This window comes from Pecten maximus, chromosome 4, assembly GCF_902652985.1.
Source record: "Pecten maximus chromosome 4, xPecMax1.1, whole genome shotgun sequence".
NCBI classification, from domain to species: domain Eukaryota; kingdom Metazoa; phylum Mollusca; class Bivalvia; order Pectinida; family Pectinidae; genus Pecten; species Pecten maximus.
The window spans coordinates 51,750,696-51,765,372 of record NC_047018.1 but is presented as its reverse complement, the minus strand read 5'-3'; the positions used below and the strand labels follow the sequence as shown (position 1 = coordinate 51,765,372).

Sequence of the window (14,677 nt, the reverse complement as noted above, 5' to 3'; positions counted from 1 at the left end):
CATGTAATGAAATTAAACAAGTCATGAACCACGACCTAAATTGTATAAATGAATGGTCTAAGAAATGGTTAGTTACTTTCAATTCAAATAAGACAGACGTACTATTTATTTCAAATATTTTAAAAAATCACAATTTAGAACTGATGTTAGGTGATGACGTTTTAAAATTTTCAGATAAACATAAGCACCTTGGAATCACATTTAGTGCTGATGCGAAATGGAGTGATCATGTTGAAATTATTTGCAAAAGTGCTTCAAAAAGAATAAATGCTCTAAGACAAATCAAATTTTTGGTAAATAGGAACATTCTTGGCAAAATTTATAAATGTTTTATCTTGCCTTTAATGGAATATGCTTGTGAACTTTGGAGTGGATTAACCAAAGCAAACATCGAATCACTAGAGAAACTTCAATTAGAAGCTGCCAGGGTGGTAACAGGTCTACCAGTATACGCTAGTAAACATTCTCTATATTCTGAAACAGGATGGGAAACATTAGAAACAAGACGAAAACGGAGAAATCTAACATTATTTTATAAAATGCATAACAAGATAACTCCTTCATATTTATATACATTACTTCCAAGATTAGTAGGTGACAGAACTCCATATCCTCTAAGAAACAATAATAACTACACAATGCTAAATTATAATCTTACCAACGTACACTAGATCATCATTTATACCAGCAACCACAGAAATATGGAATAACCTTCCTGAGAATACCAGAAACCAGACAACAGTTAAAAGTTTTAAAGGTGCTATAACACCTCGTGAAAATAATCTAAATAATACCCCAGATTTCTTTAGTTACGGGACTCGACGCCTTAACATCATATTAACAAAACTTAGACACAATTGCAGCCAGTTAAATTATGACCTATATCGTGTTAATCTTGTAGAATCTCCATCATGTGCTTGTGGTTACCCATGTGAAAACTCTTTTCATTATTTTTTTCAATGTCCAAATTACACGAATATTAGACGTATAATGTTTGATCAACTCTTACATCATCAGCCTATTCGCTTGCATTTATTGTTGTGTGGAAACGTAGACCTGACGACCGCTGAAAATGAATTCATTTTTCGAACAGTTCAAAATTTTATTCAATTTAGTGACCGTTTCTAATTCATGCATTCGTGTGAACATCTATATCTCTATGTTTATTCTAACTTTAACCTATGTCTTACTTAGAATATGTAATTTGATAATGTTTATATTGTAATATGTTCATATGATGATATGTTAATTCACCAGTATAATTAATTTCGAATGCGTGGTACACGGACAAGAAACCTAGGAAGGAAAAGCTTGATATAAGAGAATGTTCCATGGATTGTGTTTACTACGAACAATTGATAAGTGACCTGTTTTGAATGTGTAGCTAGATAGTGCCACGTATTATTATTTATTATTACTCTGGCCTAACAATTAATAATTTGTGCACATTATTCATGAACATTTCACTTAGTAATTTATAAAAAATATCAATTTTCATCTTCTCATCCTGATTTCTTTACATCTGTCCCTTTTCCTTCCAACTATTTGCTATCTTTCTATATAAATCAATGTAATCATTTTGTGTCGTTATCACACTTTCTGTAACATATATTTGTGGAGAGGGCTTTTTCTAAGTTGTAATAACTTGTGCCCGATCCTTTTGTTTATAACAATAAAATATTTTCAAATCAAATCAACTGATTCAGATATACAAACATCTTACTGAACCAGAACTGAATCTGATATACAAACATCTTACTGAACCAGAACTGATTCCGATATACATACATCTTACTGAACCAGAACTGATTCCGATATAAAACATCTTACTGAACCAGAACTGATTCCGATATACATACATCTTACTGAACCAGAACTGATTTAAATATACATACATCTTACTGAACCAGAACTGATTCAGATATACAAACATCTCACTGAACCAGAACTGATTCAGATATACAAACATCTTACTGAACCAGAACTGATTCAGATATACATACATCTTACTGAACCAGAACTGATTCCGATATAAAACATCTTACTGAACCAGAACTGATTCGGATATACATACATCTTACTGAACCAGAACTGATTTAAATATACATACATCTTACTGAACCAGAACTTATTCAGATATACATACATCTTACTGAACCAGAACTGATTCTGATATACAAACATCTTACTGAACCAGAACTGATTCAGATATACAAACATCTTACTGAACCAGAACTGATTTAGATATACAAACATCTAACTGAACCAGAACTGATTCTGATATACATACATCTTACTGAACCAGAACTGATTCAGATATACATACATCTTACTGAACCAGAACTGATTTAGATATACAAACATCTTACTGAACCAGAACTGATTCAGACATACATACATCTTACTGAACCAGAACTGATTCTGATATACATACATCTTACTGAACCAGAACTCATTCTGATATACATCTCACTGAACCAGAACTGATTCCGATATACAAACATCTTACTGAACCTGAACTGATTCCGATATAAAACATCTTACTGAACCAGAACTGATTCCGATATACATACATCTTACTGAACCAGAACTGATTCTGATATACATCTCACTGAACCAGAACTGATTCCGATATACAAACATCTTACTGAACCTGAACTGATTCCGATATAAAACATCTTACTGAACCAGAACTGATTCCGATATACATACATCTTACTGAACCAGAACTGATTCAGATATACAAACATCTCACTGAACCAGAACTGATTCAGATATACATACATCTTACTGAACCAGAACTGATTCTGATATACAAACATCTTACTGAACCAGAACTGATTTAAATATACAAACATCTTACTGAACCAGAACTGATTCAGATATACATACATCTTACTGAACCAGAACTGATTCTGATATACAAACATCTTACTGAACCAGAACTGATTCAGATATACAAACATCTTACTGAACCAGAACTGATTTAGATATACAAACATCTTACTGAACCAGAACTGATTCAGATATACATCATGTCTCCCTGTCAAGTCTCCAGATTTGGGCTGGAGCCCGCAGGTTATATAATAGGATTATATATTATATAACCTCTACAGAACAATGTAAAAACATTGAGGATACTTATGGCTATGGAGAACGGAATTTGTTTAATGTGCTCAATAATTTGGTATGTTACGAGCCTTTAGTCAACTGGTATATACAAGTACTTAATGAGCTCAATAATTTGGTATGTTACGAGCCTTTAGTCGACTGGTATATACAAGTACTTAATGAGCTCAATAATTTGGTATGTTACGAGCCTTTAGTCGACTGGTATATACAAGTACTTAATGAGCTCAATAATTTGGTATGTTACGAGCCTTTAGTCGACTGGAATATACAAGTACTTAATGTGCTCAATAATGTGGTATGTTACGAGCCTTTAGTCGACTGGTATATACAAGTACTTAATGAGCTCAATAATTTGGTATGTTACGAGCCTTTAGTCGACTGGAATATACAAGTACTTAATGAGCTCAATAATTTGGTATGTTACGAGCCTTTAGTCGACTGGAATATACAAGTACTTAATGTGCTCAATAATGTGGTATGTTACGAGCCTTTAGTCGACTGGTATATACAAGTACTTAATGAGCGCAATAATTTGGTATGTTACGAGCCTTTAGTCGACTGGAATATACAAGTACTTAATGAGCTCAATAATTTGGTATGTTACGAGCCTTTAGTCGACTGGTATATACAAGTATTTAGTGTAACAAGGTCATTTCATATAACATAGCCACAAGTTTCAGATTCTGTTTATCACAAAGCTCATCATTATAAGAATTTATTTTGTAAGAACTTTCAAATATATTTCTCTGTGAGGCCAAATTCCACTCAGGCAGCACACAATTTTCTCAACAAAGACAATTATGCAAAATTATAGATTCATGATGACATCATAACGTATGTGTGATGTCACAGTAGTGTTATTACTCAGGTGTATTATGCTACATATAACATGGTGGAACGGGTATACAGATCAAATGATTTATTTGTACACAAACAGGCTGGGTTGTTATCAGCCCTGGTTCAGATAGCAGTCAGACATGTCAACACGGGTCGCAAACTTTCCACAGAACTTGTGGAACTTCTGGAGAAAGTCATACACATCTACAAAGGATCCCAGAGAGCTCACCCAAACCAGAAACAGGTAAGTTTACTATTATCCAAGAGAGCTCACCCAAACCAGAAACAGGTAAGTTTACTATTATCCCAGAGAGCTCACCCAAATCAGAAACAGGTAAGTTTACTATTATCCCCAGAGAGCTCACCCAAATCAGAAACAGGTAAGTTTACTATTATCCCAGAGAGCTCACCCAAACCAGAAACAGATAAGTTTACTATTATCCAAGAGAGCTCACCCAAACCAGAAACAGGTAAGTTTACTATTATCCCCAGAGCTCACCCAAATCAGAAACAGGTAAGTTTACTATTATCCCCAGAGAGCTCACCCAAATCAGAAACAGGTAAGTTTACTATTATCCCAGAGAGCTCACCCAAACCAGAAACAGATAAGTTTACTATTATCCAAGAGAGCTCACCCAAACCAGAAACAGGTAAGTTTACTATTATCCCCAGAGCTCACCCAAATCAGAAACAGGTAAGTTTACTATTATCCCCAGAGAGCTCACCCAAATCAGAAACAGGTAAGTTTACTATTATCCAAGAGAGCTCACCCAAACCAGAAACAGGTAAGTTTACTATTATCCCCAGAGCTCACCCAAATCAGAAACAGGTAAGTTTACTATTATCCCCAGAGAGCTCACCCAAACCAGAAACAGGTAAGTTTACTATTATCCAAGAGAGCTCACCCAAACCAGAAACAGGTAAGTTTACTATTATCCCAGAGAGCTCACCCAAATCAGAAACAGGTAAGTTTAATATTATCCCCAGAGAGCTCACCCAAACCAGAAACAGGTAAGTTTACTATTATCCCAGAGAGCTCACCCAAACCAGAAACAGATAAGTTTACTATTATTCCCAGAGAGCTCACCCAAATCAGAAACAGGTAAGTTTACTATTATCCCCAGAGCTCACCCAAACCAGAAACAGATAAGTTTACTATTATCCCCAGAGAGCTCACCCAAACCAAAAACAGGTAAGTTTGCTATTATCCCCAGAGCTCACCCAAACCAGAAACAGATAAGTTTACTATTACCCCAGAGAGCTCACCCAAATCAGAAACAGGTAAGTTTACTATTATCCCCCAGAGCTCACCCAAACCAGAAACAGATAAGTTTACTATTACCCCAGAGGGCTCACCCAAACCAGAAACAGGTGAGTTAACTATATCATCTTACCAGCTTTTCGAAAGCTTACCTGAAACAGACACAGGAGGTTTTATCATTTAATCAGTTAATGAGAATGGAGAAGACTTTATCAATCTGTGTTTAACAAAACAAATGTATATTTGATGCTTTATTTAATTGTGTCACTTTTTTATAACAAATGCAAGTGATCTTTTCAATGATCAATATATTTGTCTTTCAAAAGGCATATTCAACTTCATTTAACAATTGTCAAAAGAGAGTACATTTTGATTATTAATCTTTTTTAACAGGTGCTGCAGATGGTGACTTCTAAGCTGTTGGTGCCAGCGATTATGTTTTGGGGTTGTACTCGCACAGACAAGTCTGATATACAGCATTTAGCCAAAACTCTTATAAACATCATACAAAATGGAATCTTTGACAAGTAAGTCAGCAGTAATGTAAATCAGACCAAAATCATTTAAATGAGTTGACTACCATGTCGACTATAACTTACCTGGACAGTTGTCTAGTGAGGTGATTACCATGTACAACTATAACTTACCTGGACAGTTGTTTAGTGAGGTGGTTACCATGTACAACTATAACTTACCTGGACAGTTGTCTAGTGAGGTGGTTACCATGTACAACTATAACTTACCTGGACGGTTGTCTAGTGAGGTGGTTACCATGTACAACTATAACTTACCTGGACAGTTGTCTAGTTACCATGTACAACTATAACTTACCTGGACAGTTGTCTAGTTACCATGTACAACTATAACTTACCTGGACGGTTGTCTAGTTACCATGTACAACTATAACTTACCTGGACGGTTGTCTAGTGAGGTGGTTACCATGTACAACTATAACTTACCTGGACGGTTGTCTAGTGAGGTGATTACCATGTACAACTATAACTTACCTGGACGGTTGTCTAGTGAGATGGTTACCATGTACAACTATAACTTACCTGGACGGTTGTCTAGTATTGTATTGTGATAGATATTTATGACGTATTGTGATAGATATTTATGACGTATTGTGATAGATATTGATGACGTATTGTAATAGATATTTATGACGTATTGTGATAGATATTTATGATGTATTGTAATAGATATTTATGAAGTATTGTTACAGTAATAAATATTGATGACGTATTGTAATAGATATTGATGACGTATTGTAATAGATATTTATGATGTATTGTAATAGATATTGATGACGTATTGTAATAGATATTTATGATGTATTGTAATATATATTTATTATGTATTGTAATATATATTTATGAAGTATTGTAATAGATATTTATTAAGTACAATGTATTGTAATAGATATTTATGACGTGTTGTGATAGATATTTATGAAGTATTGTAATAGATATTTATGAAGTATTGTAATATATATTTATGAAGTATTGTAATAGATATTTATGAAGTATTGTGATATATATCTATGAAGTATTGTAATAGATATTTATGAAGTATTGTAATAGATATTTATGACTTATTGTGATAGATATTTATGATGTATTGTGATAGATATTTATGATGTATTGTAATAGATATTGATGACGTATTGTAATAGATATTTATGACGTATTGTAATAGATATTTATGATGTATTGTAATAGATATTGATGACGTAATGTAATAGATATTTATGAAGTATTGTGATAGATATTTATGATGTATTGTGATAGATATTTATGATGTATTGTGATAGATATTTATGATGTATTGTAATAGATATTGATGACGTATTGTAATAGATATTTATGACGTATTGTAATAGATATTTATGACTTATTGTGATAGATATTTATGATGTATTGTGATAGATATTTATGATGTATTGTAATAGATATTTATGATGTATTGTAATAGATATTTATGATGTATTGTAATAGATATCTATGAAGTATTGTGATATATATGTATGAAGTACTTATTTACTATTAACAGGGACCACCAGGTGAGCTTCACTATGTATCTCAGTACTGTATGTGGGGAAGGCGAGTCCATGGCCTTTTATCTCAAAACCATTGAAAACCTCTTCAGCACAATATCCAGCATACTCGACGGCAAGGTAAGGACTTATCTATGTATCTTGTGATGTAAGTGTAGACATATTGTCAATGCCTTGTTTAATAAGTATGTCACAGGTTACACATTTTTATTCTTTATAAAGATATAAGTGTATATCTATAGATGTTTTATGTGATGTCAAAATATGATTTATAGTGGATGCCTTTAAAATAATCTTTTCCTGATTTTTGTTTATAGTATTCGCTTAAACTAACATCTGACAGGAGTATGAAGTTGTTTACACTGGATTATCTCCCTTACTTCTTCAACGGTTTTATTCACCACAAATGGTAAGTATTTTATATAAATATACCCTACTTCTATACACTATATGGAGTTTATAGTACAGTAAAACATAGTTATAACGAATTCTCAGGGGACCGACTGAATCAGTTCGTTATATTGATAGTTCGTATAACGTATACGCGTATTACGAATTTTTTTGTTTTTTTTCCTAAAAACTTTGCTGTATGAAAATATTAAAATAAAAATACAAGGAATTAAAAATTAAAAGCGATGCAATTATTTTAAGTCAGTTATAACTTTCTGTCAAAACTTTTCGCGTGAGGCAAGTGTGTACAAAGTACTAAAAGCATCTGACATATCATTTTGAAACTCCAGAAAACAGCTTATCTCGTGTAAATAACCACTCGCCGTAGCACCACTGATTACAGAATCTTCCGCATCTGTCTGTATTTTCTCCTCGTCCTCGTCCGAATGTTCATAACGTCTTTTACAACATCTGCATCAGTCATCTCCGTAGAATTACTGATGAAATCAGTCGCGGTGACCTTTACCCCGGAAGTCTCGTTTTCATTAGCTCTCAGTCGCTTGATGATAAAGCCATTGCGAAACATACATGTACTGTGTACACACTAATTAGACATCTAAGAATGGATTAACAACTCGACATAAACATCGATAAAACAACTCACTTTATTCAGAAGTCATTGAAAACACAACTCACCGATTCAATAGGCGTACAAATATATATCCTGATATTGCCATCGGGCGCTTCTTGGTGACATGGTCATGATCACGAGGGCATGAATTTCCATCTTGGAAGATGGGTTCGTACTATAGTGTTAAAATAACATGGAATTTCAGCCGACAGGACCGCTAAATTGGTTTGTTATAGACAATATTTCGCTATGTGAAATTCGTGATATAATTATAGAATTACATTGATGTAAGAGGGAGAATAGCTGGGGAATGGGGATCAGTTCGCAATATCCATAAAATCGCTATAAGTGTGTTCGTACTAAACATGTTTTACTGTATAGATATACTTTGACACACTTTGAATAGTTGATATTAGAAATTGAAATTAGTTCATGCTTAAATCAGATCAACTTTCCAAGAGCAATTAAAAATTGTACATTCCAATCTAGATAATATAAAGAATCTTCATTTTGTTAAGCATGTATCGGAGAGGTTCAGTAAATAGGTTTAAGATTGAGTACAGATTGGGCTATTTATAGCAGTAATTACCTACAACCATCTATAGATGGTTCTCTTTTACAGAGAGGGAGACATGTTATAATAAACGTGGGACATACCCCAGCCTCTCAAAATACAAACAAACCGCAGCCTCTCAAAACACAGACATACCCCAGCCTCCCAAAACACAGACATACCACAGCCTCCAAAACCACAGACATACCCCAGCCTCCCAAAACACAGACATACCCCAGCCTCTCAAAACACAGACATACCCCAGCCTCTCAAAACACAGACATACCCCAGCCTCTCAAAACACAGACATACCCCAGCCTCCCAAAACACAGACATACCACAGCCTCTCAAAACACAGACATACCCCAGCCTCTCAAAACCCAAATATTTTAACCTCATGCATGTATCGCGTATTATCCCCATATTAATACTAGTTCTTCCGTTTTCTAATGCATTCTTGTCCTGGCCCTGACTTTTGATATGTTATAGATATCACAATGAAACATGAAAGTATCTGGTTCCCTTCATCAGCCAAAGGCCACATCACCTCAACCACGGGGCCGCGGTGGTCGAGTGGTTAAGGTGTCCCAACACTTTATTACTAGCCTTCCACCTCTGGGTTGCCAGTTCGAAACCTATGTGGGGCGGTTGCCAGGTACTGACCGTAGGTCGGTAGTTTTTTTCCGGGTACTCCGGCATTCCTCCACCTCCAAAACCTGGCACGTCCTTAAATGACCCTGGCTGTTAATAGGACATTAAACAAAATAAACCAAACCAAACCTCAACCACATTGGTAATGGTATAAACATACAGAGAAATCAGCTACCTTTTTGTATGTTTATTACTACAGCAACTCGGATAATATCACAGCCCATGTATGTTTATTATTACAGCAACTCGGATAATATCACAGCCCATGTATGTTTATTATTACAGCAACTCAGATAATATCACAGCCCATGTATGTTTATTATTACAGCAACTCAGATAATATCACAGCCCATGTATGTTTATTATTACAGCAACTCGGATAATATCACAGCCCATGTATGTTTATTATTACAGCAACTCAGATAATATCACAGCCCATGTATGTTTATTATTACAGCAACTCAGATAATATCACAGCCCATGTATGTTTATTACTACAGCAACTCAGATAATATCACAGCCCATGTATGTTTATTACTACAGCAACTCGGATAATATCACAGCCCATGTATGTTTATTACTACAGCAACTCGGATAATATCACAGCCCATGTATGTTTATTACTACAGCAACTCGGATAATATCACAGCCCATGTATGTTTATTACTACAGCAACTCGGATAATATCACAGCCCATCGCCTGTTCCTCTACATCTGCTCCCTGATTGGTGTAAAGCTTGATGACAGCGACCCCTGTGAACAAGCATTAGACCCCGCACTTCTAGGGGTGATAACCGGTCTACTGAGGATGGCCCACGAGGCAGATATTTATCATGTTGCCAACGACAACGCGGCCGGTGGTCAACAACTACAGGCTTATAGGACAGTTCTGGACGTCATACTGCGGAGCGACAGGTAAGAACAGCTCAGTATATGTGGGTGGGCAGGTGGCAAGGTATATATATCGAGGTTACATAACGAGTGGTTGTTGGATATGAAATTTATTTCACACGAGTAAGTTATTTTTTAAAAGTTACAAAAGACACGAGCTTTAGCGAGTGTATTTTGTAACTTTAAAAAAATAATTTACGAGTGTGAACTAAATTCCATATCCAACAATTACGAGTCATGTGACTTGTTTCTACCACTATAATATCACCTTGAATCAAAGGGAAATGTGGCCATGTATAATTTCGTGTATGCAAATAAAGTGTACCGGTGATGTCCGGGACCATGTGATGTGACGTCATTCGATTATTGATGACGTCAATAACAATTGCATCTTGGTCAAAGTTTGAATTCTTGACCAATCAAAAGACCGGATGGTCATATACCACTAGTGGTATTTAAGATATATTTATCCAACGGTCGGCATATTTATACAATGGCTTGAGAGTGGAATAACACGGCGTATTGTGGTAGAAATTACTGTCTTCTTTCACCAAGGTGACCTGGATTGGATTCAATCGTGAGACGTGTTTAAGGTACTGGGGCTTCCTCTTTCGTTGATGCCTTTGTTCACTTCCATCCAGGCCAACTGGAGTGATTATTAATATACAATTTATCTATGACTTATATTTGTAAATTGTTGTATTTTAGAAATGTTCAATGTTATAATTTTTATTATGGTGTTGAATCGTCTGGTTTCTTGTTATCGACTCCCAGTATGAGGGTCCAGTATGAGGGTAACCAGAAGTGCCAGGGACCTTGAAGGTTTCTCCAACTAGTGACTGTTATATACAAACTCATTCAGACAAGGTTGGCACAACATTTTACTTCAGAAGTGTTTTAAAAAAAGATGGATTTAAAATTGGCAACATGTTTTGTTACTATATAATTATACCCCCGCAACGAAGTTAGTGGGGTATACTGGAATCAGGTTGTCCATCCGTCCGTCCCTCCGTCCGTCTGTCTGTCTGTAGACGCATTTTGTCCGGACAACTCCTCCTAAACGGATGGGCCAATTCCGATGAAACTTCACACGAATATTAATGATCATATGTAGATGTGCATGCCGCTTTATTTTTGTTCAAAATTATGGTTGCTATGGCAACTGGTCACTATAAAAAGGTTTTCTGATAAGAACCATAACTTTTAAGTTTGTCCGGACAACGACAACTCCTCCTAAACCGAAGGGCCGATTTCAATGAAACTTCACACAAATATAGAGGACCATGTGTAGATGTGCATGCCACTTTTTTTTTTTTTTTTCAAAATTATGGTTGCTATGGCAACTGGTCACTATAAAAAGGTTTTCTGATAAGAACCATAACTTTTAAGTTTGTCCGGACAACGACAACTCCTCCTAAACCGAAGGGCCGATTTCAATGAAACTTCACACAAATATAGAGGACCATGTGTAGATGTGCATGCCACTTTTTTTTTTTTTTTTTCAAAATTATGGTTGCTATGGCAACTGGTCACTATTTTACTGGGTTATCTTAGTTAGCCTCTTATTAACAGTTTCAATTCACCATTGACTCGTGCAGATTGCGGGGGTAATAGTCAGCCATCCTGGCGACAGTTCTAGTTATGTTATGCTGATATAGTTTTGGAAAGGCGGGGCCGTGGTGGCTGAGTGGTTGAGGTGTCCCGACACTTTATCACTAGCCCTCCACCACTGGGTTGCGAGTTCGAAACCTACGTGGGGCAGTTGCCAGGTACTGACCGTAGGCCGGTGGTTTTTCTCCAGGTACTCCGGCTTTCCTCCACCTCCAAAACCTGGCACATCCTTAAATGACCCTGGCTGTTAATAGGACATTAAACAAAAACAAACCAAACCAAATAGTTTAGATTTGGAAACTGAAAAACAAAGATTTTATGACCAAGATTTTGATTTATAAGAGGTACTAATTACAGATGTCCTGCAGTGTACAGCTGCCTCCAACAGTTGTTGTATCTCAACCACATGATCTTGGAACCGAGGATAACAGAAGTTCTCGCCTTGTGTCTTCTGAATCCGGCCCAGGTATTAATAACATTGTACTGTAAATCACTTATATTTCGCGTGGGATTTATTTTTTTCGTTAATTCGCAAGGAGATTACAACACAAATTCAAATCCCTTGCGAATATTTATATTTGAATGACAAGAATAAGTGGCGTCCATTTTGAATCTACCGTAATATTTAGTTGGTGAACAGCGCATGTGGGTTAATGTTGCATTTATAATTAAAAAGAACAAAAATCGTCATGTTTTCATATAAATTCAATATTGAATGATTTCCCGGTCAGTTCTGTTTGTTTTCTTGATCGGATTTTAATGTTAGGTGTCCAACGTCTTTATCGGGATGTTTTTGTCGGTCCTCCTGTTCTCGCGTGGTCACGTGACCGGCACGAAGGACTACATTAACACTTGGTCGGTAAATATGGCCAGAGCACCCGACCAACGTATTTTGTCGTACAAACAAATATGATGCAATTATTCATCGTGCTAAGAAACCGAGAAAAAGTGCTGTACATTCTTCTATTTATTCAAGTATGGTTACATAACGGCGTTATAAACTGGTCTTAATTGACGAAGTGCCGATTAATTGACTACTTTTTAAGTAATTTTGACGATGTTTGTCATTTTCGTAAGAATGTACAGCACTTCTCGTTGTTCTCATACAATTACCTTCACGCTCTTTCCTGTTTCATAGTTATTGATTTAGGGTAGTCGGGTGCTCTAGAACGATTTATAGAGCAAGTGCTAATGTTCATTCTCCAATATTGGAACTCTTCAGTGTTTTAAGTATCGAAATCGGCATATAGAAAAGAACAAACGTTAATAAACGAATGCAATGGATCGTAATTAATTCAAATAATTATTTACAGACGATTTCCAAAGACATCAGGTATAGTTAGACGTTTTCGGCTGTACAAACAAGTTTGTAAATTCGACACTGTGATAAAACCACCGTCCTCGTCGTTGCCATGACAGCCGATCGAAGCTCCGATCACGAATGCACTGTCAAAGTGAAAGTTGAAGTATTTTTCGCAACATGCCGTTTAAACTTAAAATTACATTCACACCTCATATTGATTGGGGTTGTTTAATCATACCTGATCAATTGAATTGTAAGAAAACTAACAAAAACACTAAAAAACACAGAATGAAGCCTTCGTGTCAGGCAGTGCAGACACAACGCGGGATCTGTAAACAATGTGACGTCATTGGAATGTACAAGTTGCAACAATGTACAACAATGTATTTTTTACATGAATACACTAATGAGCAACAAAACGGGACGCAACATTAACCCACATGCGAGACATCGCCGTTAAATTTATAATAGAATAATAGATTATATACTTGTATCAGATTGTAATTTCATATCACAAAACACTATATATGAACGGACGTGATAGCTTTACTTACATTGAAAACAACTCACTTCACTCTCCACATGGAAATATCGCCGACCTGTTAACGTCATTCGCGAATTTAAAGTCATTTTGAGTTCAGAATTTGCGAAATTATGTATTTGCGAATAAGTCGAATGAGGTGAGTTCGCGAAATTAAGTACTCTCGAAATATAAGTGATTTACAGTATACAGCCATCCGAAATGTCATGATAACATGATGACTGCTAAGATCAGTAACCATAAGCAGTGATAAATGTTCAATTTTGAGAATAATAGGGAAACAAGATGGCTGAATGCAGCCATCTTGGATTAAGACAGTTGGAAGAATTTTATCACTATTTCTTGAGTAGTATAGGAGGATATGTTTTTCAAACTTCTATTTATAGTTTCGGTCCCCATAATCGTGTTCTGCACATCAGTCTTGAAACCTGTCAAAAAACAAAATGGCTGACTTATAACTGGCATTGTTTACGTTGTATCATTGACTTTACTATCGCAACGTTTTCAAAGGTCTGATTTCTTATTTTCAGCAGTGTGATGTGGCTGACAAATTTCTCACAGAACTGATAACCACTTATGGCAAGTTACGACAGGTTCCAAAGTGGATAGAGAAAGTCTTGGTGAGTGTGGAACAATCTAAACTTACAAGCTGGCCAGGCTTTCCAACTTTCTTCTGTCAGAGGTGAGTTTTTGTAATTACAGGACTTACGATATGTACAGGTGGACATTTTTGTCCAGTTTATTTATATTTATTAGCCCACCATCATCAGATGGTGGGCTATTCAAATCGCCCTGCGTCCGTGGTCCGTGGTCCGTCCGT

The 14,677-nt window shown here is 35.8% G+C and overlaps 1 protein-coding gene across 1 annotated transcript in view; it reads left to right on the top strand.

The window, feature by feature from the left end:
* Positions 1–14,677, top strand: part of LOC117326381 (unhealthy ribosome biogenesis protein 2 homolog) — a 66,687-nt gene that overhangs the window by 11,766 nt on the left and 40,244 nt on the right. Inside the window, exons 4-10 of the mRNA XM_033883115.1 lie at positions 4,070–4,213; positions 5,624–5,757; positions 7,283–7,406; positions 7,604–7,695; positions 10,184–10,426; positions 12,371–12,479; positions 14,388–14,539. Of these exons, the coding sequence (XP_033739006.1) occupies positions 4,070–4,213; positions 5,624–5,757; positions 7,283–7,406; positions 7,604–7,695; positions 10,184–10,426; positions 12,371–12,479; positions 14,388–14,539 (998 nt within the window). The remainder of the gene's footprint in view (positions 1–4,069; positions 4,214–5,623; positions 5,758–7,282; positions 7,407–7,603; positions 7,696–10,183; positions 10,427–12,370; positions 12,480–14,387; positions 14,540–14,677) is intronic.